The 27,102-nt window shown below is 51.0% G+C and overlaps 1 protein-coding gene across 29 annotated transcripts in view; it reads right to left on the bottom strand.

Moving 5' to 3' along the window:
* Positions 1-27,102, bottom strand: part of RBFOX1 (RNA binding fox-1 homolog 1) — a 1,027,611-nt gene that overhangs the window by 26,711 nt on the left and 973,798 nt on the right. For all 29 annotated transcript variants that reach the window (XM_056135038.1, XM_056135030.1, XM_056135037.1 and 26 more), the window contains 3 exons: positions 23,490-23,622; positions 16,185-16,224; positions 8,546-8,610 (listed from right to left, as the gene is read on the bottom strand). In XM_056135038.1, coding sequence (XP_055991013.1) covers positions 8,546-8,610; positions 16,185-16,224; positions 23,490-23,622 — 238 coding nt within the window. The remainder of the gene's footprint in view (positions 1-8,545; positions 8,611-16,184; positions 16,225-23,489; positions 23,623-27,102) is intronic.

The raw sequence follows: 27,102 nt of genomic DNA, 5'->3' as shown, positions 1-27,102 counted from the left end.
ATCTGATTACACTTAACCCCACTTATTATATTTTCAAAGGTTCCTTTATACCATCCTCAGTCGAACAAATTTGGTCACTATTCTTCCTAATAGACTCTCTGAAAGACTCCAGAATTTATTAAAGCAACATCTTATTTGACACCAAGAATCGTAAGAGTAGGGTGGAATTTAAATCATGTAGGGATTGTTGATTTCCTCCAAAGTGATTTTTGTTCTTCAAGCATAAAGCTCTTGTCTGACCATTCCATGAAAATTGATGAGAAGAAGATGGAGTGTCTGCAACCCAGAGACTGTCTAGTAATGTCCGAGACTCCCCAATAACCCCTAAGGTGAAACTAAAATACCCCTCACAGCAGAGGATAAGGAGTCAAAGAAATGGCTTATGCACATGGTACCACCGAGTCCCATGGACCCACTGCTGAGGGTAGGTGTGCCGGTGGCCTTCCAGCAGAGTTGGACGATGCTAGCCACCTTCCCACACAGGGTGAGGGGCTGGAGCCCATTTCTGGGACTGGGGAGACAGCCTTGTGGCCAGCCCTGCAGCCTGTGGGCAGCGTGATGGAGGCCAAGGCTAGGCAGCAAAGTTTTGCTCTTCATCCTGCCTGTTTTCCCCCAGTGTGACATTTCCAGAAATTTTAATCAACGTAACAAGTTCTGGGATCCTTGGACTCCATTAAATGAACAGTTTTTTCTATTTTTAGGTGGGGTGGAGTGGCAGGTTTGGGGCTACTCCTAGTGGTGCTCAGGAGATATTTCTGGTTCTGTGTTCAAGGAGTCATTCTTGATGGTGCTCAAAGGACCATGTGTGGTGCTGGGGATTGCCACATGAAAGGCAAACATCTTGCCTACTGTACTATCTCTTGGGCCCTTGAATGAACAGGTATTGGTTTAAATTTTTTTTTGGGGGGGGGGGGGTGGTCACACCTGGCTGTGCTCAGGGCTAATTCCAGGCTCTCTGCTTAGGGATCAGTCCTGGCAGGGCTCAGGGAACCAAATGAGATGCCAAGGATGAAACCCAGGTCAGGTCCTGCCAGATGGACTCTTCCTAGCCCCGGAATGAGTAGTTTTAAATGAGCACCAAACTCTGTTCTGCCAGGAGAAATGCGTGTTCATTGGCTAGATGAGCCTTGTACTGGGACCTCACTTGGCAATACCTCTCTCCGCCTACTTAACCCACAGCTGCTTGGGGTAATTAGCTTCTCTTTCTCTTCCTGAGGGAAACCTATCTCGCTGAAAACACAATTCCATTAAGAAAGCGAACTTTAAAAGGAGTAAGTATAGAAACAAGAATTTTCCTTCCTTCCTTCCTTCCTTCCTTCCTTCCTTCCTTCCTTCCCTCCCTCCCTCCCTCCCTCCTTTCCTTTCTTCTTTTGTTTTGCTTTTGGGTCACACCCTGCAATGCAAAGGGGTTACTTCTGGCTCTGTGCCCAGGAATCACTCCGGGTGAGCTTGAGGGGGTAGGACTGCATATGGAATGCTGGGATCAAACCCATGTGCAAGGCAAATGCCTTATCCACTACTATCACTCCAGCCCATATTTTTATAGCATATATACTATAACATAAACACATAAATAGCTCTCATTCTAGAGGATGTTCTAATAATAAAAACAAAAAACAAAACTGGACAGAGATATTCCAGCAAGTTCTTTGAGATTGTTTCTGCCACATTGGATGAGCAACTTCCACAGTCTTTTCCTTTCTCTTTTCCTTCTCTGGTTTTTGAGCCCACTTCCGGTGCTCAGAGCTATCCCTGTGCTCAGGAGTGACCCCTAGCAGTGTCAAGAGGTCCTATGCAGTACTGAGGATGGACTGGGGTCAACTGCACACAAGGCACATTCCAATACCCTGAGCTCGGTCTCCAGTCTTGACAAAGCGTCTTTGTCTAAAATTGTGGAACTCAGTGCATCTCACTGGGCTGAGGAGAGAGTGCCGAAAACATTTTAAAAAATGGGGAAAAAAAGAAAAGCAAAACTGTTTTGTCACGGCGGGTTAGAGCTGAGATCCAGATGTTTATTCCTGCTCCCCAGCTCCCCATGTGACAGTTAAGAGAGCATGAGAATACACTGTGTCCTCTGCAAGGAGCTCCTCGTGCTTCCGAGACCCTCCTAGAACCCTCCAGCACCAGGCTCTGCCATCCTCATGCTTTGCCCAGCAGGAGTTGACTAGAAGCCACTGAAATGTGTGGCTGATTCAGGACAGAGCCTCTATCCTAGAGCTGTTCTCATGACTTTGGCAATGCAGAGCGTCAAGAATAACACTGGATCCAAAAGGAGAGAGAGAGAGAGAAAGAGGGAATGTGTCTGCCACAGAGGCAGGGGGTAGGAAGGGGTTGGGGTGGCGGGAGAGACACTGGTAACATTGGTGGAGAATAGGCACAGGTGGAGGATGGGTGCTCAAACATTGTTTGTTTGAAGTGTAATCATGAAAGTTTGTAAGTCTGTGACTGTATCTCACAGTGATTCATTAAAATTATAAAAAAGATGTGAATGAGGGAAAAAAAAACATTGGGAGGCTGGAGAAACGGAGAGCAGGTAAGGCACTTTGTCTGCACGCAGACCACCTGGGTTCAATCCCAGCATCCCGTTGCCTCAGCATCACCAAGAATGACCCCTGAGGGCAGACCCCCAAGTAAGGTCTGAGCACCACCAGGTGTGAACAGACCCCACGCCCCCAATAAAACAAAAAAGCCTGAATTACTGAAAGAATAACCTCAAACTGAACAAAGCTATGCTTACAGCTGCTGTGGTCACCATTCCATACAATAAAGCTACCTTTGCCAGCCTTCCAGAGTCACCCAGAGGCAGCGGGAAGGGCTGGAGTGAAGCTGTACCATGGTGGACTTGTCTGAGCCACTGGCCAGAGCCTGGGGAAGCAACCCCCAAAGTCCTGCACACGGAGTGAGCCCTGAGCACGGCTGGGTGTGGTTCCTAAACCAGAGTGATGAGGATCAGGAGGAGAGTACGCCACAAAACGCCCGTGTCCACTCTGTTCCTCTGTTCTGCTGCTTCTGACCGGCCAGGGCCTCTCAGCCTGGACAGGAGGACAAAGGTGCTCTGTGCAGACCTGCAGGAAGACCAGGCCCGGAGACCAGGTGCAGGAACTTGCTTCTGCCTTTGACCCCAAACCAATGTCCCCCTTGGCAAACTGGGTTCGGGGAGGGCAATGGGGAAGGAGCAGAGGGGGTCCTAGAGAACGTTCCCTGGGCTGAGCACAGCTTGGCAGGTGCTGAGTTCTACTCCCAGCAACCCCCAGTTCCCCAAGCACTGCCAGGATGGATCCCTGAGCACTGTTGGGTGCGGGGTGCTCCCATCAAAAATGGTGCAAGTCCCACTCTGTGTGGGTGCCTGTTCCTCACCACACCTGCGTCCCCAAGGGCAGCTCCCCATCCTCACCTTCCAGAGACACAAAGGAGGAAAACTGGACCCCTAAAGGACGTCACCCTCTCTAAAGAGAAAGTGAGGCAAGGAAAGCAAAAGAAAGAAAAGCCTTAAACAGTTCGAGTAAGTGTTTCTGTTCAGATGTGCTTTGAGGGCCAGCAGTTCCTTGAGAGAGGCCTCCCCACCCCAGGGCCACGTTCCTCGTGCAAGGGCGAGCACTGTTTGCCAGCACTCTGCCATGGAACCGGAGCCCAGGAAGCAAAAAGTCTTAAAAATAAATTGGGAGTCTCTACACGATGGAAGTCGATTCAAATCTTTTGATATTCCAGTTTAAATGTAACTACGGTGGTGAGGCTTTAGTTCTCTTTCTTGCAGTTCTGTTTATGGTAAAATGTCAAGAGATGATAAGGGAAGCCCCCTCTTTCCTTCCTCCTTTCCTTCCTTTCTTCCTTCCTCCTTCCCCTCCCTTCCTTCCTCCTTCCCTTCCCTTCCTTCCTTCTTCCCTCCCTCCCTTCCTTCCTTCATCCTTCCTTCCCTTCCTTCCTCCTTCTCTTCCTACACGTCTACCTTCCTTCTCTCCTCTTCCCTCCCTCCCTCCTTCCTTTCTCTTTCCTCTCACTCTTCCTCTCCCCTCCTCTTTTCCTTCCCTTTCTTTCTCTTCTTCCTTCAGTTCATCTAGCTCATCATCTAAACACCTATGGATATATTGGATATATTTATCATCTACCTTTCTAGTAATCCATTTATTCATCTACTCAGATAAGCATGTTTATGTGCAAATTTCCCCCTCTCGTTAGCACCTACCTCTGTTACTTATATAATTCAAAATAAGAGTAGACCAACTTCCCCCCAACCCCAAATACATGCCTACTTATCCTTATCAAGTTTTAAGGAAAATTACTCAATGTGTTTTCTCAGAAATAGAATCTTTAATAATAGGCTATGACTATCAATCTAAAAGATGTTCTGTCATGTATGGAGTTTCAGGAAGCTATGAGTCCTAGACTCCTTGAATGAAGACTTTCTAGAAACTTCCGTGAGTCCCTGTGGGAGTCTAAGGCACAGCTGTGTGTGTGTGTGCATTCACCTATGTCTATGAGGATCACACATGTGCACCACACATATATGTGTAAAAGTCTGTGTCTATGTACATATACCCCTACCTCAAAGACAGGAAACCAGGTCCCTGAGATAAGGCACTTTGTTGGATTTTTAGCAAGTTGTGCAAAATTCCTCTTTCACGTGGAAGAGCCTTTTCATATGCACACGCTAACCCTATGTGGTCAAAGGTACTGGAAAGTTTCCAAGGCAGAACCTCACATCAGCAGATGCCTCCCTGTGGCTGGTGGTCTTGCTTCTGAGTGCCCACGTGGTGAGGACAACCACTGTGAGTCAGATGCTCAACTATCGGGGGTCCAAGAGGATGTGCATATCTGTGTGAAAGAGGACATGTGTCCTGGGCTCCCCCAGGGCTGCCCCTGACTGTCCTGGCACATGCCTTTCCCCTCTAGTTGGGCTAGTTCTCTGCCCTGCCACAGAGGGATGCCCTCATGCCTGAGTGTTAGGAGCTGTTAGGATGTTTAGCAAGCAGGAAAGAATGAGACATGTCTGCCTTTCTGGCAAAACCACATTTCCAACAAAGCTATGTACACATCATATGGATCCCTACCCCCCTCCCCGAAAGAAGGGTGGCATAGTTCATCAAACAAAACCTTGCATCTCCCCCTCACGCCCCTCCTTACACACACACCTCCCAGTCTCGCAGCTCAAAGATGCAACCAAGACCAAGGAATGATACACAAAGAAACCAAGAGCCAATCCTGCCCCCGCCCCCAGCCCCAGGCTTAATTCAAGCAAGCCATTCGTCCAGCTCGTGTGATGAGGGACCAATTGGAGGCAGAAGGTACCAGAGACACATCAGCAACACCAAGAGACATGCAATGACCAGGCGGCATCGGCCCGCTGCCATGCTTTGATTGGATCAAGCTCAGAAAACAATCTCTTGGGAGAGCTCGGACAGTTGACGGTCCATCAATCAGAGTGAGATCACAAACAAAGATTAGGGGTGTGGGGGGGGCGGGGTTGTCCCCGTGCTTACCGAATGTTTCCTAAGTTTGAGAAAAGATGTTTGCTTAGCCCCATGGGTGGCATCCATGAGACTGAAACATAACCTAGTAGGGTCAGGGGGGTGATCTCAGACCACACCACAGGGTCTTCCTTCTGGAGGTCAGCGTTTGGAAGCTCTCAGGGTGCTCTGAGATGGTCAGCATGTGGTCATTTAACCAAGAAGATGGTGAAAGGGATTGGCCAGGGGCCTGTCAAGCACCCACGGACAGAGCTGAGGCTCTGGGAGCTCGCTGCTTTCCAAAGGTCTCTGAATCTTTCATTTCATGTGTGCTGATAAAGGTATCATTCTACCCACCGGGGCCATCAAATCACTTTTAAGATAGCTGAGGGGGGTGGGGAATCTCATCCGTCGGGGCAACTTCATAGCAGTTTCACCTCTGATCAAACTGGATGCCAGTTGAGTTGGACTCAAACATTCTCACCTTCTGCTGCTCTTACTTCCTAGCTGGGAGTCATTTCTTGGGGTTTAGAAGCCCTCCCTGTCGTCTTGCCTATCTCCCAGTGAATGGTGGCTACTGGGATTGGGTCAAAATAGGTTCTGGCGTTGGAGACCTCTTCAGCCTAGAGTCCAAGTTCTTGGGGGAAATTGGACATCTGACCCAGGTGTGCAGCCTAAGGAGGTCTTCCATCCCTTCTGTTGTATACTAAAACTCAAAGGAAGCACCACCTTTTCATAAATACACTTCACCAGTCACACCCGAGATATCATGCTTTAAAGATGGCCTTCTGGTCACTTCCCTACTGCCGCATTTACAGCCATGCATTGCAATTTCACATGGTCAGTGTCTTGCTTATAATCAAGCTAAGTAGGTCTAGCAATCAATTTCCACAGCAACCACCCAGATCTAAAGTGCACATTTCTTTAATGAACAGCAAGAGGCCAATTATATGGACACAAATATACTTAGTTGGTTTCTTCAACTGAAGCTCTTATGCTCAGGTGGAATTGCAGATTGAGATTTTCCAATCCAAGAACTAGGGCAGTTTTCCAAGGAGGACATGTTGCCAATGAAGAATTGTAACGCTATCAAAATCACAGATTTCGTACGTCTGTTTGCATATGCGGGACCCCCAAATGCAACAAAACTTTAACTTAATTGTTAGATGGACACACACAAAGATGGCTAGATTCTCAAGTAATTCTATCTAAGGATCGGATTATACATTATTTATTTTTTCCAAATGTCTAGATTAGTATTATGGAAGAAAGCAATTTAAATGATATCTTTGCAATCAACCTTTTTTCAACTCGAGGAGAGGCACATTTATACTGAGAAGCAAGATAAAAATCCAAAGAAATAAATCCATTTAAGATTCTTATAATTATAGAGCAGGCCAAAGTTACTATGATGATAATTATAGACAAAGTGGGTGTTTGAGAATTTAGCATCTAGAGATATTTTCATAAAAATAATTAAGGGTTGGAGCTGAACCTTCATCACAACGGACACTTGGAGAAATGTGTCGCGTGCAGAATTTAATCGCATTAGCGCCTTTTCATTTGTAGAATGATCTCAAGTATTTCCAGATTGTCATCATTTTTATTAGCCTTATTGACCTCACAATTTTCCTAATCCAATGTCAGTGTCTTGAAGAGAGCATCAGCCAGAAAGTCTGCTTTGAATCTCGGCCCCTGATCTTTAGAACTGTGTCTTCACCATCTTTGGGCTTTTCTGGGGTGCGGGGGTGGGGGGTCTCCCTGCAGGTTGGGAAGCCTATCCAGGCGATTTCTAAGCACACCACCACCAGGCCTGTGGACCGCAAGAAAGCAGCTCTCCTATCCCTTAGCATGCACCATTTATCACAAATTTCAGTACCAGGAGGGTTGCAAAGTGCAGCTTTTGGGGGGCTTATTGGTTTGTAGGATGCCACCGCAGAACTGGCGGCGCAAAGGAGGGAACCACACACCCCGTGAGAAATGGAATGGAATTGCAGAGAAAGCACAACATAGCAAAAATCGGGACGCCCCCTCCCCCCATCACAGCGGGACAGGAAGAGAGCCCCCAGCTGCCAACCGGCTCATTCCCAGGTCCAATCCACGCCTCCTTACCTGTCTCACAGAGCATGCCTCAGCCACACATGCAAAGTGTTGTCAGTACTGTTTTATTCATGAGACGTATTTTTAAATGGAAGGAGTCATTACCCAAAACAAGCTCCTCGGTGACATTTGTGCATGCAAGCGTCTGGACATCCACATTTAGGTCCCTCCAAAGACCAAGCCAACGACTTGCATTCAAGATGGAAACACACTTTTTTTTTTTTTTTGTCAAGGCACCTAGACAGGAATAGCTGTAGCTTGCCATTTCAAGAACCGAGTTGTCTGTTCAGCCTGGGTGATGGGTAATAACCACTTCCCCAACCCCACCCCCCCAGCACCCAAACTTCACTTGTGCATTTCTAGAACCCCTTTCTGTCCCTTCCTCTAGCCAGTCTGAACGTGTGGTGCACAATCAAAGTTGGCTTATGGCGGGAGGAGGGGTGGGGATGGGGGGGGTGGATCGGGAAGGAGCCCTAGGCATTGCTGAAACAGAAGGAACAGACTTAGGGATGCCAGGTGTGACTCTCGCCTTCCTTGTTTGGAACTTAAACTACCATGGACGGAAATGCTTTCCTGGGTGCAAAAAAAAAAAAAAATAGAAAATCTGTCCACGATAAAGAGGGAAGGAAAATGGGGTGCTGGAAATTGGGGAAGGTCTGCAGGATCCTTCCTTGGATGCAACAAGGGCTTGCAAAGCCAGCCATCTGCGTGGGCACACACAGACACACACAGAACCGTCTCTCCACGGGGAATTGGGAGATCTTAAAATGGGGGGTGTGTGTGTGCATTGGCTTTTCCTTTGCCTTTCAGCAGCAGAGTTGGGAGGGGAACTGGGCTGAGCCGTTTCCCCCTCTGTCTATGACCCCCGGACCCTAACTTGTGAGTGCTGCCTCCTCCTCACAGCCATCATGCTTTTGCCCCGAGACCAGACAAGAATATCCACGGGTCCCACCAGCTAAGTTCCTTGGCAGGTAGCGAAACACAAGAAGGAGGGTCCTTACCTGTCACTGTAGGCGGCGGCGGTGGCAGGGGTGGGCTGGGCGTAGCGGTAAGCAGCGTAGCCACCCTGCAACGCAAGGAGAAACAGGACTTAGGCCCACGGGCACCCCACGGGAGGGCCACGCCGGAAGAGCGGTCACCCACATCTACCGATCTCAAAGCGGAGGTTAACGAGAGCCAGGTGATCAGGAGGAAGTAGAAAAAGGCAGAGAGAGGAGAAGCCTGGGTGGGTGTTAAACGTTAGCAGGTGGGAAAGCTTCTCGGGGGTGGGCAGGAGACGCCCTTTGAAAAAAGCCACAGATGTTTCGTGGATGTTAATAATGATTATCTAGGGCCAGGGAGGATTCCTGGGACACTGAAACGCTCCACTTGGCTGAACTTTCCAGATTTTCAAAACAGCGTATGGCTCTACCCTCACGGATTCAGGATGCCTTTGTATTTTATCCAAACGGGCTTTGATTGCTTTCTTCAAAAATAAAGGTGGCCCTCACACCTCACACGGCCTGCCTGCCTGCCTTTCCTTTCCTTTCTCAGGTATGAAGATATGGTGACCACTCTGTACCCTGCAGCTGGAGGATGACCAGCAGAATCATCCAGACGGCCCATGGCTTGCCACGTGTGACATCACGCTTAAAAGATACTGCACCTTATCATTTCGTTTGGGCTGCAGACATTACCCAGGGTTCAGAAGGGGGAATTTGGGTGTGAAGAAATAATACAGTCTTCTAATTTGTAAATAAAATCATTAGGAGAGAAAAAAATCTGAAAAATAATTAACATTTAGTTGAGTGCACCAGTAATTGCAATTGTTCAATTAAGCAGAGGACAAGCAAATGGGCATATTCAGAAGGAATTGTGTTCAGCCGAGCATTGATTAGCAAACTGTGAAAATAACAGCTTCTTGCCCAGCAGACCACAGCGATACATCAACCACTGTTGAATGATCTCAGCACAATTAACAAACGGGATCCGGGACCCGTGGATAACTCCAGGAACCTTTAGGTTCTAATTAGAATGCACCATCCCATCATGCTCTGGGGTCACAGTTCTCACCCTCACCAGAAAGAGTAACTCAAAACAGACTGGGAAACAGAAGGCAAAATGGCAGCTGTGTCCGGGGCATCTGTGGGTATAATTTGGAGTGTCAGTCGGGTTTTCTACCTGAATTCCTGAATTCCCCTTGTGAGGTAAATCAAGTGTTGGATGAGGAAACATCAAAAAGCATCCTTCAAGGTAGAAGGAAGTTGCTTTCTATCACTGAAAGCTAGCCTCTTATAGCTGCCCTCACTTCCAAAGTGCCAAATGTAGTTGATCCTTTTCTAAGTTTGTGCCACGTCTGCCCCGGCGAGAACGTGTCCTTATAGAAATCTCCAACCTCCGGGGGCCAGCATTTAAAAAATGTTCCCCTGGAAAAACAATGGGAAGTTTTGAGGAAAAAATGGGGGTGCGGGGGGTCAACGGAGGACACCAGCTGGTGTCGCAAACACCCTGTTCTCTAATTAGGAACAGGGAGGTGTTGGGAGCCTGTTGTCATTTCAGCACCAAGCCCAAGATACAGACTGACGGGCTGAGGGGAAATGAGGTCACCAGATTTCTGGAGATTTCTTTTCTCAGCCTGCCTTGCTCCTCGGCGTTCACTGCAGCTAGAAAGACACAGGTGTGTGGGCACGCAGAACAAACTTAACGAGGGAGGGAGGGGTTGGCCTTGGCATGGTGATTGCTAACGGATATCAGCTGCCACAGTTGAAGCTTTGTTTGGAGAACACACATACACACACACATACAGCACACACACAAACACAAATGTGTGTGTCCAGGATTTTTATTTTTAACCTCACTCCCAGAATTCAAAACTAAGGGGCAAAAATTAAAAAACGCAATAAAGGTCTCACAGAGGTATCTGCATCCAGGACCATGCAAGATCAATGCTGACTCGGTGACTGTGAATTTGATGCCGCAGAGGTGTTTAGCAACCCTGCTGATACCCTGTGTTTGCATGCCTCATGTCTCTCCTGGTTCTGCACCAGCTTCCATCCGCACACGCAGGTTGTGAGGCTGACGAAGTGGAAGAAACAGCCGCAGTGCAAGGAAAGGGGGCGAGTGCACAGACGCCTCACGGCTGGCTCGGGGGAAGATAAAACGGGCGCCTGTGTGCCTGCAGCCTTCTGCTTCACAGCTGTGCTCTCTACGAAGCCCAAGACAGGACTGGGGGGCTCTCCCTGCTCATGTCCCTTTAGAGTCACGGGTCCTAGTGGCCCAAGTCCTGACTCTGCTATTTAGAACTTGGCTTGCCAGCCTCATGGAGCCAAAGATCTCAGCATCAAAGTATCCTTGGCTGGCACCTGTGAGCCCAAGGAGAGACTGGAGAGGTAAGCAACTGCCTCCTGGCTGTGCCTGTGGGTGTCTGATGGCCAAGGGGGACATTTACTCCATCTCTGTGCGGCCCAACACACAGCCCACTCGTCCTAAATGACTTGAAATGTGGCTGGTATGTCGAACTCAATGTTCAGTGTCTGTCACTGGAGGGCACCTAAGACTCTGTGTCCATTCCCAGTGTGGGCGTGTTCTGTGTCGGGTTGGGGCAGAGTGTCTAATGATCCCCAAAACACTCTTGGGGGTGAGGGTGGTTCCCCGATCACAGCTGAGTCTTGGAAAGTCTCTATTTGTTCTCTAAGAAAGTCTCTATTCTATTTGTCTAGGAAATGATGCTGGGGGTAGGGGCATCCTGGGGTCTGTGTGAACTTAGTGGGTAGAAAATGACCCAGAATTCAAGCCATTTTCCGGCCTTTCTAACAGGGAAGAACCAGCACTGGCAGGGATCTGGGCAGGTGCAACCCACTAGCCCCGTTCCACGGATTGGACTCCAGCTCTGTTCTTCTGAAAGGGCCCTGCAAGCCCTTTGGGGGAAAAAAGCTCGCGATGGGGTGTTGACAATTGGACTCTCGTCCCTGCAACAGCCCCAGAGAAAATGAATGGTGCCCCCGCAACTCTCTGCGTCTCGCTCATAGGTCTGTCTGCCTGCTCTGTGCAACGTGAGCTATAGAGTGATCTGGGCCCAGACACATTTCCAATAGCCTTGGCAGTGCCCCGAGATGCACTGGGCGTGGCCCTCCATCATCCTAGTCCAAGCTCACCTGCTGTGAAATGCTCCTTTGTGAGTGAGATGACCCCTGACTGACTCTGACAGTCTGATGTGGGGGTGGGGGGAGTCACCCCGATGAAGCCCTAATGTTGGTCCACTTGAGTCATCTTAAAGCTAGGTGGGGGCAGAGCAGGGTCCGGGTGAGGGAGGGTTCTGGGATCAAAGAGGAAATGCTGAATGGAACAAAAGGGCAGCAGTAGGGGCCTCTGTGAAGCTTCTGGTGAACGCTGGTGAGGCGTGTGCACATGTCCCACTCTGTGCTGAGTGGCATAAGGACAGCACAGCTGGGACATGTGAGGGGAGTTTGGGGTGATCTAACATGCAGCTTAGGAAGGGAGGTGGAGTTTGGGTAGGCTGATGGAGATGTGGGTGGGAGGGATAGTGAGGGTGTGTGTGAGGGTGTGTGTGTGTGTGTGTGTGTGTGTGTGTGTGTGTGTTTCCTTTGCACAAGAGTAAAGCAGCAATGGGCCATTCACCAAGATTTCCTCTGTGCTCAAGCAAGCCTAGGAGCTTTCTGGGCAAAATAGGTGCTTTGGCATCTGACAATTTTTGTTCACTCAAATGAACATGAACATTTGCAAAAAGAAAAAAGCGAGAGAGAGAGATTTAACTATAAAGCATTCCTCACTAATTTATCTGGATAGCACATGGGTCTTAATTCTTTTGTCCTCTGCGAGGCCCCAGTGTTCCTTTCTTCTATTACATTTCTTATTTAAAACTTGATTAATTCTCACAGCTAAATCAATGTACTTTCTTAATTGATTTAATACCAAGCAGAGATGAGAATATTAGGCTATTGGAAAAACCATGTAATGAAACTTTCACTGATGGACCTTAACTTTGACATTTTTTCCCCGTTTAAAAGGTTAAGTTGTTGGTCATCGACCAGACTTGAGGACTCAACCAACTGTACCCTAAGAGTTGGGTTGGCTTCCTTATTTCCCAATAAACTTGTTGTTCTGGAGGCTGCTTCAGCAGTAAGAGACAGGTTCAAACACTACAGTAATGCAATGCTTGTCTAATAAATTTATTAGAAGTTCCCAGGTTATATTAGCTATTCTGACCCCTAATGATATATCACAGGAAGGTCTGGATTTAACCGTGCCTGCTGGCTTCAGGAGCTTATTAGAAATTGTCTCAGACAACTGGTTCAATAACATCATCTAATTCTTTTCCCAAACTTACATCCACCAAGTCAGGTTATATTTTAAGGAGAAAAGTTCACCACCAACCTATACCTCTATTTTGATATACTCTTGAGTTAACAAAGCTCCTGACTATTGCCTATGGATCTCAGTCACGAAAAAGTCCATGTCATGTGACATATACTGACATTTCCTTGGAAGGATATGTCCTAAGGGCATATCGGCAGAAGATGGGACATTGTTTAAGGAGAACCTTCTTTCATCTGGGAGAACTGTCATCAAAACTGGAAAATTCAGTTAAGTCTTTTCTCCTTCTGTAACAGAGACCCTCAACCCTCCCGGAAATCATCTGGTTAGTAGAATTTCAGAGCAAACCCACAGTCATAGAGAGGAGTAAGTCTCCACCAGGCAGGAATTCATACCTGTAGCAATTTATTGCCAAACACAGGCTCTTGATACACTACTCTATAAGGAAACAGAAATGTAATGTTTTCAATGCAAAAATGAAATAAATAAAGAAAATGCATAAGTCACACACATTCCCGAGCAATTCATTTACAAGTTTGCATCTTACCTTTCCCGAGACCCAAAGGTGACCCAGCAAAGACCCCAAAGAGGAACGTGGGCAAACCCATGCATCACCCATCTTTGGAGTTGGAATCAGCAAAGCTGAATGGGGTAGGGAAGGGGAGCCAGCTGGGTTATTATGATTGTGTTAGAATCTGTGTTTCTTTTTAAAGAAGAAAACGGGGTCCTTCCATGGCTTCTTACTCTGTGTGTCTATCCTAACAACTCAAGTGAATGGTTTCAAATCTCGTGCTTCAGCCCCCAAGTTATTCTTTGAAATATTGGAGGATTTCACGTTGACACCTAGGTATGGAGTCTGTACCCATAGCTGAAACCCAAACCCTATCAACCCTTTCTTACTTTATTTTCCAGATTTCATGTTATCAAAATATAGGAAGCACAGTAAGTAAATTCGGTAAGTCAATTCCATCAAAGCTTCCAAGGCAACTTGGATTAGATGTGCCAAGAAAAACTAGGGCGTGTGTGTGTGTGTGTGTGTGTGTGTGTGTGTGTGTCCATGCTGAACAAAGCTGTGGTTCAAAGGTCATAAACATCGCCCTCCTTCCTTCAAGCCCCACTTGGACATGAACTCAGTCGAACCGTGAGCAGAGGGAAAGCAAGTTTGGAAGCGAGAGTGATTCATGGGCTTATCGTTCAGGTGGAAGTTCTCACTTCCAGGGAAGAAATCTATGTGAGGAAGAGACTTGGGGACCTGTTCTGCAGTTATAGATGTGTATGTATGTGCATATATAAATACCTATATATGCATACACAAGTATACCGACATACATATACATGCATAGATGGATATATTTCCTTTGGGGAGGGGCTTGGGTTTTGGCCACACCCAGTGGTGCTCAGGATTTACTTCTGGCTCTGCACTCAGGGATCACTCCTGGTGGTGCTAGGGGGACCCTATGAGGTGGCAGGAGGCAAAACCATCTTGGTCCTGTGCAAGGCCTTACCTGTACTATCTCCCTGGCCAATACATAAATCTACTTTACCTTCAGTAGTCCGATTGTCCTTTCTGATTTAATTTAACCTAATCTCCCTAAAGAGCTCACATGCAAGCTTAGGGACCAATGCCCACTATAGTGTCTGCTTCTCTCTCTTTTTCTCCACGGAGCTGCTCTCCTCCCACGTTCCCGCTGCAGGTCCAAGTCCTCAGCTTGATCCTTGGTCCCACACAGTTCCCTGAGCACCACTGGGTTAGACCCCAAGAGCACAAGCACCTGGACACCTCCAGGCGTGGCCCCTTAGGACCTGAGGTGGAGGCTGAGCCGCAGGAAGAGCCCCTTGCCGGGTTCCTGTCCTGGGACCTCCCAGCCTCCTCCCTGAGCCCCAGCACCCAGCACCAGCACTGGTGGATGTCACCCTCGTGATCCCTGAGCATCGCTGGACAAACAGAATATCAAAGGTCTGGGCAGAAAGTCTGGGGAGAGCGATTGGCTCCTGCTTGAGAGAAGGGTGGGCTGATGGGTGGGAGAGGGATGCAAGCAGGAGAGGGATTGGCTCCTGCCCCAGAGGGAAGGGCGGACTGATGGCTGATTGGCTCCTGCCCCAGAGGGAAGGGCGGACTGATGGCTGATTGGCTCCTGCTCCAGCGAGAAGGGCGGACTGATGGCTGATTGGCTCCTCCCCAGAGAGAAGGGCGGGCTGATGGCTGGGCCAGGGATGCAGCAGAAGATTTGTTCAGTTTAGGGGCAATCACTGTTCCATCAGCCTCAGCTACTCTGAGAACAGAACCGAAGTTCTCTATTGAGAGAGCCGTAGTTGGCCTCAAATTCCAAGCGATTGAGAAGGAAAACACAAACCAAAAAGAGCCGCTACCTGACAATTTTTCAGTTATTCAAAATTCAAAAGGGAGAATCTGGCATGCGTCTGTCCTGTTCTCTGGCAAGAGGCATCTAAGCCCTGGCTTTGGCTTTAGCTGTGAAGCCGACTCTCAAATCACACGTTCAAGTCCAGGACCTTTGATGGAAGAAAGGCTTAACTCATGTGGTCTTTACTCATATAAATAAAAGGGGCAGAGGGCTGGGGGGAGGACCCCAGGAACGCCCTCAGGAGGACATTTCTGCCTGGCACATGAGTCTAGGGCTTGAACCGGGCCCAGGAATAAGGGGAACCAGGGTGTGAATAAAGGCTGAATGCTCAGGTGGGAACTTACCTGACATGTTGTCAAGTGTAGCTTTTTGCCCAGATCGTTAACAGAGTGAGAAACAGAAAAATCTTTCTAGGGCTACTGTGTTAAATAAGTAAATGTATATATTTTTCTTTTTTTGGGGGGGGGCACACCCAGTGGTACTCAGGGATCACTGCTGATGGGGCTGGGGATACCCTATGGAGTGCAGGGTGTGGAATCCGGGTTGGGCATGATGACGGTAAGTGCCTTCACCCCTGTACTCTTCCCAGCCTCATTAAAGACGTTTCACAAGAAAAGATCAAGCTGTTGGCCATCCATATCTCCTTCCTCTCTCTATAGCAGCTCAGGGCAGCTGCGCCCCCAGGACAATGCTGAAAACACCCAGAATACTGGAGCGAAAGCTCTAGAGAAGTTCTCAGGTGCAGGTGTGGAGAGAGCTACCCTTGAAAGACCTTTGAGGAAAAAGCTGTATTGTTTGTTTGTGGGTGTGCACTCTGTGGGAATTTCTTGCTCAGGCTGTCCGGGACCTCCCCGCCAGGAGGGGGAGCTGGACCATGGCTGCCCATCCAGGGCTTCCCAGCAAACTTGGAAACAGAATAGCTCGGGAAGCAAAGAATCCGCATGCACTGTTAATGGGTACTTACATAAATGTCTGCACCATAAAATCCATCCTGGTACACAACACTGCAAGGGCACACACACAAAGAGAAACATCCGTGTTAGTGCAACTCCCCCATGCAGCACACCAGCCCCCGCCAGTCGCCTGTCGGCACGCACCCAGGGCAAGTCTGCACAGCACTTAAGGAGGTTGGAGGAGACGGAGAAAATCAGGCTGGGGGCTGGTGAGGGCGCAGAATCAGCCCCTCTCCAGGCAGGGGATGGCATACCAGGCAGCCTCCTCTATGGCAGGGGGCAGGGGGCCAGGGTTCGAAGAGCAAGGGGGTTACTCTCGTGGCCTCTGCAGATGGGATGATCAGACTCAGCATTCGGTCGATCCGTGGCTCCCCGCCCCAGCCCACACCCCCGAATCCTTGGCGTGCACTGGTGTCCTGGACAAGGCAGGGTTCGGGTTATTTTGTTGTTGTTCACGAATTCACTACGGACGGTCACCTCCGTAGGGGGGACTTGGTGACTTGCTTCCAAGCCGACTCACTTCTGTTCTCTTCCACGCACCGTGAGTCAGTTCTCTGGGCCCCACTCCAGGGTCCAGCGTCGAGAGAGGGTTTCTTATTAGCCCCTGTGAGGAAGGACGTGCAGGGGGTAGGGGGGGTGGAAGTGTGTGCACGTGTGTATGTGTGTGTGCAGTGACTATTGGGCACATATATGGGAGACACGTGAGTAGCATAACTGTGCACACGCCCCCTCTGAGTGTGTCCCTTTGCACACGCTGGCGTGTGTGCACACATGAACAAGCACATGCACAGCCCGTGTGCACAAATGTGTATGTATGTATGGGGGTAACCAAGAAGCCTGGGGATGTTTCGGCCATGGGGCCACACGCAGCGATGATCTGGGGCTTCTGCCAGGTCGGTGCAGGGGGCTGTGTGGCCCCGGAAGTAAGGGCTCTCCCCCACAGAGCATCTGCTCCGGTCCTTTGAGTGACAATAGGCCCCCGGCCATGGCACCCAGGTGCGGACGGCTGCACTCGGCAGGCCTCTCTCTTGGCTTGAACACGGACCTGCTCAGTGCTCTCCTCGCCATCAGAGTCACTTCTCCAGAGAGGGAAGATCCCAGAATTCTCCAGAAACATCCTGTGTAGCTTGAGTGAAGAAGCCAGGACAAGCCGCTCACGGCCGTGTGGCTGTGGGCCAGCGAGGGCCAGTCCCTGAGCGTAGAGACCATGAAGGAGGCTCCCCGGCGGCCTCTGTGCGGATCAGAGGGTCTCTTTGGTGCACAAATGCCAGTTTTCCAAAGGATGGCTGCTGCTCTGAGTCACCTGCCCCTGGGAACCAGGGGCCTTACAGTGATTTATGACTCCGGCCAAGGCCCACTGAGCCCCGGCATGGAGGGAGCCGGTTCTACTGGAAGCAGGACCTGGATCATTCAGGATTTAGCGTGGGGTTGGGCGGGGGGGACCCACATGTCAAGCAGGCAGAGGAGGAGATGGAGGAGGGGAGGGAGGAAGAGGGGAGAAAGAAGAGGCAGGAGGAGGAGGAGGAGAAGGAGAGGGAAGGCACCTTAGCACACGCACAATCGCACACAGACCGGAGACACACAGGCGGTGGGTGAATCCCGGCTGACTGCCTCCAGCCAACTACCATCATCCTCAAAACCAGGGTGATGGGCCGCTGCCCCAACCCCAGGAGGGTGCCGGAACTGCCCTCAGCCCTGTTCCTGCAGAGCCCAAAGGCTCCCCACTTGCCAAGAAGCAGAAAAACCTTCCCAGACACCAGATGAGTTTTGGGTCTTCCTGTGACGACCCCAAATCAAAGGATAGTGTTGGGTGGGGGTCAGAGGGCAGAACTGTCTCAGTCAACCACACCAGGGGCTGGGGAGCGGAGTGAGCATGAGTCCAGCTGGGCCAGAACCCCCAAACTGATGCCCAGATCACACACCCTCCCAAACTGGGGTCTCTGCTGGAGGCAGGAGAAGGTGGCCTGGGCCAGGCTGGTGGGCAAGTGCCATGCTCTCGAGAGGCCTGCAGGGTGGGTATTAGCTGGGGAGCCCTGGGGGCAGGGTCGCTTGCAGCAGTGACACCCTGCCATTGCTCTCAACATCCAGGCACTGCTGGGTGGGCCTCAGGCAACGGGACATGTGGAGTTCTTGTCCAGCCCATAAAGCCACCTGTTGCTTCTCCTAAGCCACCAGCCATCACGAAAGTGCAATTTGACAATATGGCACCCTGTCCAGAGCCTCCGTTGATGGTCAGTCTCAGTTCTGGTCTGGGCACTGTCATTATCCCCAGAAAGTCTCCCAAAGGCCCCAGAAGGGGAATGTTCTGGCTGTTTCTTTACACCAAAGGAGCATTGGAGAGGGAGAGGGAGAGAGAGAGAGAGAGAGAGAGAGAGAGAGAGAGACAGACAGACAGACAGAGACAGACAGAGACAGAGACAGAGAGAGACAGAGACAGTCAGAGACAGAGATAGACAGACAGAGAGAGACAGAGACAGAGAGAGAGAGAGACAAGAGAGAGAAGAGACAGACAGAGAGAGGGCGAGGTCTACCTCCACCGGGGTTCTACAGTACCCACAGCCCGGCTCTGACAGCTCAGCGAGGCATCTGGGGCGAGTCCAGCTTGAGGCTGCCCAGGGGCTGGGAGTCCCACATCCCGGACGGGGCTCAAAGAACCTGCAAGCTTGAACACAGGCCATGGCCATCACTCTGGGGCCAGGAGCAGCACAGACCCGGCTGAGACAAGGTCAGGCCCACTTCTGAGGCCCTCTTCTGCCTACTGAAAGGCACTTTAAAGCTTTCTGCTCGTTTCTGAGCCTTATTCAAGTCCCATAATGCAGGTGCTCGGGTGGGAGAGCCCGCCCCGTGGGCAGAAGCCCAGTACGTGGCTCTGGGTGGAAGAACCGAGGGCATTCACGAGCAGGGCCATCCCCTGTGGACCGAGGAGGTCTGGCCAGCCAGGCCCAGGGAAGGTACTGCATGTCAATCACAGCCTCTGCAATAGGCTTTTGCCAGAACAAAATGCAAATGCACGTCTCATTTTCTTAGGAAGGTAATAACATCAGGACGGTTAAATATTTGGACGGTGGCATGCAGGGAATGATTGCAGTAGAGCCGATGAGTTAACTTAGAAAAAAAAAATCAAAATAAAAAAGGGGAAAGGATTGGCTGCCCCAGCTTTGGAATCTGTGCGATTCCCAGGTTTTCCGAGCACCAACATCTTCTTAAAGGCAAGGGGATTGCAAACTGTTTCACCTTTTCAACCCTTCCAATCTGGGAAAGAAAGGACAGTTTTGATGGATTTCAATTTCAGTTAAAAACCAATGCTGGTTTTTAAGAACTCTCCACAGCGACCCAGACATGTGTAGAGAAACAGGCGTGTGTGTGTGTGTGTGTCCGAGAGAAAGTTGGTGTTTCACTAGGATGGTCCGAGGCAGGCTGAGTTCATGGCTGGAATTGTTGCTGAGGCTCTTCGTCTGGGACCCCTGGTGAAGAATGAAGCTTTGGGTTGGCCGCTAGCACCGCCTTCCCTTGGGCAGCTCTGGGGGAGGAAGCTTGTCCACTAGGTGAGGTGACCTCTTAGCAGAGAGGGGCTGGGGTCCTTACAGCACGCGGTTGCCTCATGGCAGGCCGGGAGATGAGGGGCCCAGGTTGGAATCTGTTGCTTCTCTCGCCAGATGGGTCCTGTAGGTGCCTCTGCTGATTTCCATAGCATCCCCCCACCCCCCATGGCACCAGGGTGAACCATGAGCTCCCAGGAGCCCCTGCCCAACCTTAAGAATCTTCCCACCAAGGTCTTGTTTGCACCCAGAGTCCTTGGAGTGGCGAAGCAGGGGCTGGGCCAAGAGCCACCCATGGACCCCACTGGAGGAAAGATTTAGGCTGAGCCGGATGGCTTCCCCCAGAGGCCTGTGGGGGGACCAGCAGAAACAGGAAGCTCTTGCTGGTCCTCGTCCACCTGCGCTGTGGAGCAGACTCTGGCCTCCTCCACGTTCCCCCGCCAAGCCCGGCCTCTCTCCTCTCTGCTCTTTTCCTCCCCCTGCTGACTCCCCAGGCCCCCTCCTGCAACATCAGTCGCACAAGCCAGAGAACAGGGTCACCATCGCTGTGGTGTGGGGGTCCCACAATGTCACTGGAGCTGGCAAAGCATCCGGCAGGGCATCCTGGTAGCCTGCTGGAATCTTCTTTTTCTCTTTTTTGGGCCATACTCAGCAGTGCTCAGGATTCACTCCTGGCTCTGACTTAGGGATCACTCCTGGCAGGCGAGCATGTGAGTCGGGGGTGGTGGGGCGGGGGGTAGGGGAGGGGGATCGAACCCAGGGCAGCGACCTATAAGGCAAGCATCTTAACCCCCCTCTACCCCTCTACCAACTCCTTCTTTCTTTCTTTCTTTCTTTCTTTCTTTCTTTCTTTCTTTCTTTCTTTCTTTCTTTCCCTTTCTTTCTCTTTCTTTCTTTCTTTCTTTCTTTCTTTTTTTCTTTCTTTTTCTTTCTTTCTTTCCTCCCTCCCTCCCTCCCTCCCTCCCTCCCTCCCTCTCTTTCTTTCTTTCTTTCTTTCTTTTCTCTCTCTCTCTCTCTCTCTCTCTCTCTCTCTTTCTTTCTTTCTTGTCCACACCCAGTGATGCTCAGGGGTTCCTCCCAGCTCTGCATTCAGGAATTACTCCTGGTAATGCTCGGGGGACCCTATGGGATACTGGGAATTGAACCCGGGTCAGTTGCGTGCAAGGCAAATGCCCTCCCCACTGTGTTATCGCTCCGGCCCCCAACTAGTACATCTTATCACAGTGGTGTGAGAGAGATGCCTGGCCTGGCGGTTTCATGAAATATGGGACCATGACAGGGAGTGACCAGGCAGACCCCAGGGCACAGCCCCTTAGCCCCCCAGTCCTGTGTGGGCCCACGGACTTAAAGGGCAGCATCTGTCAGGGATCTAAACAGTGTGGAAGACAGGCGGTTGTGGCAAGTGTGGCTTTTGTGTTCCTGTGGTCATCCGGCAGCGTAGATGCTCAGTTTGTCATCCTGGCCAAGATAGTCAGGAGCCTTGCGGGACGCCGAGAGAACCATCTCCAGAGCAGTCCCCATACATGGGTTCCCGGGTCCGAGACCAGGTCTCTGCCCACATGGGAAGTGAAGACGCCAGGTCCCCTCAAGATCCTCAGTGACAGTGGGCAGGTCATTCTGAGCCTTAGGAAGTCGTTCACACGGAAGAGGCCATGGAGCTTCATGTCCATTTCTTTCTGCTCCATCTGGAGCGATAGCACAGTGGTAGGGCGTTTGCCTTACAAGCGGCCAACATGGCCGACCCGAGTTCGATTCCTCCGCCCCTCTCGGAGAGCCCGGCAAGCTACCCATGATGTACTCGATATGCCAAACACAGTAACAACAAGTCTCATGATGGAGACATTACTGGGCCCGCTCGAGCAAATCGAAGAACAACGGGAGGACCGTGACTGTGACCGTGACCATCTCAATGGAGACTGTGCAGCTACGTCTTCCAAAGGGCAGCACCGTCCACCAGCCAAGAGAAGACGACAGATTCAGACATGTACATGCAACTCTGGCATCTTGACTTCTGAGGGTTGAGTTAGAGGTTCCACGAACCTTGAGGGCAACAGGAGTTTGTTCTCCTCCTCCTTCGAAGCTCGTTCTGTGGCCTCAGGAACACACATGTTTATCCCTGCACCTTGTGGATCTATGAATGGGGCCAGCACGGCAGGGCTGACTCTCATGCCTGTGTTTGCCAAGATTTTTTGAAGACTGCGGAGGAAGTACCCCAACCCTACCGGTTCAGCTACAGGAAGCTTGAACCGGTACAGACAGGGGCTCGGAGGGGAAAGGGAGAATTTAGGGCCTATTTATCTCTGGCTTATGCTTATTCACCACCTTTAAGGTGTAAACAACTTCTTCTACTGTTGGTCACTGAGAAGCATTGACCCCAAGTCTACAATAATGTGATAAACGATGGTGTTATCTTCCTTCTCTCTTTCTCTCCCTTCCTGCTGATTCCCGCCAGAGAAGTGTTCCGTCTTCACGGTCTCTTCCAACCCTTGGCTGTGAGACTTCACAAGCTCTACTTTGGAATGATGAGATATGAATAAATAATGGTGGTGGTGGGGAGGGTTGGGGGAAGAGTGTCTTCTTTTCTCATCAGTCTAATAGAATGATGATCGAGGCTAATTCAGCTTTTCTACGAGAGAGTTACGAGGCACGGGGCAATGAAAACATTCATTTAGCCCTGAAGACAGCCACGTTCTTTCCACAGCCCATAGATCACTCACTGCCCGGGGCCATCAGGTGCCTCTCCTTTCTGGGCAGAGCTGAGACCCCCGAGAAGCAGTAACACTGAGATTTGGGGCCTGGTCACTGGTGCTGAGGGATGTGAGTGTCCACAAAGTGCGCCACCTGGCTTCCCTCAGTCAAGAGCCAGTCCACCTCTCATGTGGATGCGATCACCAAAACCATCGCAGACATCCCCGAAGTCCCCTCAGCTCATCAATCCCCACTCTGACCCCTGCAAGTCCACTCCACTCCCTTAGAGACTTCTTCCTGATTCTGGGGAGCCAGAATGTTCTAGAACATTCTTAGGAGGATCTAAACAAGAGAGAGGGCACCATTTCCAGATCACAGTGTTCCAAAAAAAAAAAAAAGACATCACCATTCTTACTGCCAAACGCTGCCTGCCATTCCCAAATATTCAGTTGGCAACGCCAAAGCCCATGCACAGACAGACCAAGCTGGCCGGGGGTGCACATCCTTTGCACATTCCTGGGGGAGAGCAAGGAGGAAGGACAAAGGTGACTTTGGAAAAACCCAACCCCAAGGAGCCAATTCCAAGGCCCTTGGGCTCTCGAGCGTTTCCACTCGCTTTCCCCTCTAATTTCCTCTTCTCAGCCACAGGCTCATCAACCTGGAAGTGCAAGACGGCTCGGGGGAGGGGGCGGGCAGGAGCCAGACCACCCCAGCGATTTTGACGTCTGTGCTGCGCCTCCTGTCCCCCACACGGATGACTCCAAGGGGCGACTGAGATCCAACCTCCTTAATAAACCAGCTGTTCGCGATCATCGGAGCTACATCCCTGGGCTGGGACCATTTCTCTGCGTCCCAGCATTCCATCTCGGGGGATTTACATAACCACATGTGACATGTAGGATGCTGGGAGGCGGCGGCCGTGACAGGACAAATGACACTCATTTTTCAATCCTCTGCAAGGTGCTGGCGAGCTGGCATGCGGGCTGCATGCTGGGGTGGTTCTGTTGGGCCCGACAAGACCGACATGCGCTCGCAAACCAGGTGGGGGGGGTGGGTGCTGGTGCGGGCTGGGGGGGCTGCCCCACTTACCCGCCGTAGGCCGGGATCGGGGGTGGGGGGGCCGCGGCCCGGAAGGTGTTGTAGACAGTGCGGCCACGGCCACGCAGGTGCGCCCCTCGGTAGGCGGCCGCAGCGGTGGCGGCTGGGTATGGGAAGCCGGGCACTGTGGGGAGAGAAGAGACAGAGGCTGTCAGGAGCGGCCTTGCACCCCCCACTCCCCGCCCCCCACGGCCCATCTCCACGCAGGCCAAGGTCTCGCTCCAGAGAGGATGGGCAAGCGAGGCCAGAGTCCAGAGCCCCAGCGGTGAAGGACAAAATGTGGACCAGACATTCTTAACAACAGAGGAAAGGTTATTCCATAATGCTTTTTCTCTTTTTTTCTTTCTTTTTTTTTGCTTTTGGGGTTACACTCGGTGATGCACAGGGGGTTCTTCTTGGTTCTGCACTCAGGAATTACACCTGGTGGTGCTCGGGGGACCCTATGGGATGTTGGGAATCAACCCGGGTCTGCCACATGCAAGGCAAACAAACACCCTGCCCACTGTGTTATCGCTCTAGCCCCAAACACTTTTTTTTTTCAAAGGTAGATTGGAGCATAGATGTCCAGTGAGTTCTTTCGTCTATTTGTACAATGAGTCTCTTTCATCTTTATACAGATCTGTCATTGGCCCATCCATCCAGTTATCTTCCTATATCCATCCATCCATCCATCCATCCATCCATCCATCCGTCCGTCCGTCCACTTTCCCCATTTATCAACCTACCCATCCATCCAACCATCCACATCTGTGTCACAAATCCATCAGGGATACTCAACTTACCCTCCACCTATGTCTGTTCCTACCTTTTCATCATCCATCTATATCATGCATTATTTATCTTCCTATCATTCATCATCCATTCATCCATCAGTTATCCACCCATTTATCTATCTACCCATCCATCCACCCATCCACCCATCCCTCCACCTACACCTGTGCATCTAATCCATCATCTACCCACTATTTTGTTGCTGTTGTTTTGGGGCCCCACCCAGCAAAGCTCAGAGGTTACTCCTGTCTCTGCACTCAGGAATCACTCCTGGAGGTGCTCAGAGTACCCAACATATGGGATGTTGGGGGCTGAACTCAAGTAGGCTGTGTGCAAAGGAAGATGCCCTCCCTGCTCAACTATGTCTCACCCCATCGATTCACTCTTTATCCTTCATCTATCGTTATGTTTCTCATTATCTTACATTCTTCCCTATCTACTAGCTAAGCACTATCTACCTTCCCATCACTTATCAACTATCATCCATCCATCCACTGCTCTGTTAATTATCTATCTACGCTTCTGTCTCTCCATTCATTTAATCTGCTTATCTATCTATCTTTTTCTACTCTGGACAAACTGGCAGGCTCCCGAATGTAGCCTGCCCACACGGCAGAGTCTGGCAAACTCCCCGTGGCGTACCCAATATGCCAAATACCAGTAACAATGATGGGTCTCATTCTCCTAAAGAGCCTTGACTATAATCTCAGGGCTAGGATGAAGGAGACGTTACTGGGGCCTGCTCGAGGCAATCGATGAATAACAGGATGGTCGTGATTGTGACCGTGATCTATCTATTGCACAGCAGGTATGGCATTTGCCTTGCATGTGGCCGACCTGGGTTCGATTCTTCCGTCCCTCTCGGAGAGCCAGGCAAGCTACTGAAAGTATCCCGCCCACACAGCAGAGCCTGGCAAGCTCCCCATGGCATATCTGATATGCCAAAAACAGTCACAAGTCTCACAATGGAGACGTCACAGGTGCCTGCCCGAGCAAATTGATGAACAATGGGAGGACAGTGCTATAAGACAGTGGTACAGTGCTATCTATCTAACATCTACTCAGCAGATCGTCACAGTATACATAGAAATATATGTATATTGCATATTGTATACACAGTACACATTTGCATCTTGGAAATCCTCCCCTGCCTGGAGCGTCCTTCCTCCCCACTCAGGCCGGCTCTCTGGGCTCCCACATGCCTGGCTCTACCCCAGGCCACCACTCAGTGCTGCATAGGGCCCTCCAGGGCAGGAAGCACAATGGCTTTGTGTCAGAGAGCCCAACAAACTTGTTTGCATGTGTATACAGATCCATACGCCTGCACGTACATGTATGTACATGTGTGTGTGCGTACACGTGTGTGTGACCATGTCTGTGGCTATTGTGGTGTTCATTCCTCCACATAGAGCTATGGGAAGTAGACACCACTCCTATTTCTCTCTGTGGTCATTTTCCCTGGGGCTGGGCTGAAAGCAGTTTAGTGCTCTGTCCAAGTCCACTTTCGTTTATTCCTTACTCTGTCTTTATACACAAGTGGCTTGTGAGCCATTTTGGTCCGCGATGCAACGTTCCTGCAGACCCGGGAGGTACAGGAAACTCCTGGCCCAAGACACGGGCCAGGATCCCATGCCGGCCACCTCCCCAACCAGCACACAGTGTCGGGACAGACCCGCAGAGTCAGGATGAGTGTGGGTGAGCCCGCAGAGGGGAGCTGGGCTGCAGGACGCCATGGTGAGGGCCCAGGGGGGAGTGATGGCTGGCGGCTTTCATGGGGATGCGGGGAGTGACCCTTCTTCTCTGCTCTGGGGGTCACTCCTAGCAGTGCTTGGGGCTCCTGCGGCAGGGCTAGGGGTGGAAGCGGGTGCAAGTCCACACAAGGCGGAGGTCTGAATCCCTGAGCTCTCTCCGGCCCCTCCCTGGACGCTGCAATGCTGAATTCTCCTCCCCTGCCTGGAGTGTCCTTCCTCCCCACTCAAGCTGGCTCACTGGGCTCCCACATGCCTGGCTCCACCCCAGGCCACCACTCAGTGCTGCCTAGGGCCCTCCAGGGCAGGAAGCACAAGAGGGTAATGACTGCCCCCACCTCACTCTCAGCCTTTGGAGGTCCTTGGTGAGGCGGGGGGCACTGGGCAGTGGCCAGAATGGCAAATTCCTGGGAACCCTACATAGGCTCAACCTCTCCTGGGCCTGGTTTCTGCAAGACAGGAGCCCTGAGCTCCACCCACTCTTGGGTGGGAGCTTTGAGGCCCCCATCACATCCTGTTTGTCTCTGCATCCCCCTCACCCTGCTGTGCCAGGAGAGGGGGGCTGTGACCTCATCCTCTGGGGTTCTAAATCTTGCCCAGAAGGCGCGCGCGCGCGCGCGTGTGTGTGTGTGTGTGTGTGTGTGTGTGTGTGTGCCTGTGCCCGCATGTGCATCTGAGTGCACGCGTGAGCATACATGTGTGCATGTGTGCCTGAGAATTTGCATGCATGGGGTGTGTGTGCTGTGCCTGTGTCTGTGTACATGTGAGCTGCATGTGTGTGTGTGCATCTACGCATACATATGTGTGGTGCTTGTGCATATGTGCGAGTGTGCCTGGATGCATGTGTGAGCATGTATGTCTGTGCACACACCTGTGCCCCCCAAACCACAAAGAAAGAAAACAGAGGTTCCAGCCCCCAGGGCGTCACTGTCTGCTCCCTGGTGCTTGGGGACAGCTGTACAGGACACCGAGAAGCGTGACCTCGGCCTTAGATGCTGGGGCATGGCAGGTAGAGTCCCTCAGGATTCCCAACTTCCCTCTCCTGGAATCACAGCCTGGGCGCCCTCAGGCAAGGCTGCTTGTCT

The sequence above is a fragment of the Sorex fumeus genome, unplaced genomic scaffold (assembly GCF_029834395.1).
Source record: "Sorex fumeus unplaced genomic scaffold, SorFum_2.1 ptg000110l, whole genome shotgun sequence".
Taxonomy (NCBI): domain Eukaryota; kingdom Metazoa; phylum Chordata; class Mammalia; order Eulipotyphla; family Soricidae; genus Sorex; species Sorex fumeus.
This window is presented reverse-complemented; position numbering and strand designations above follow the sequence as displayed.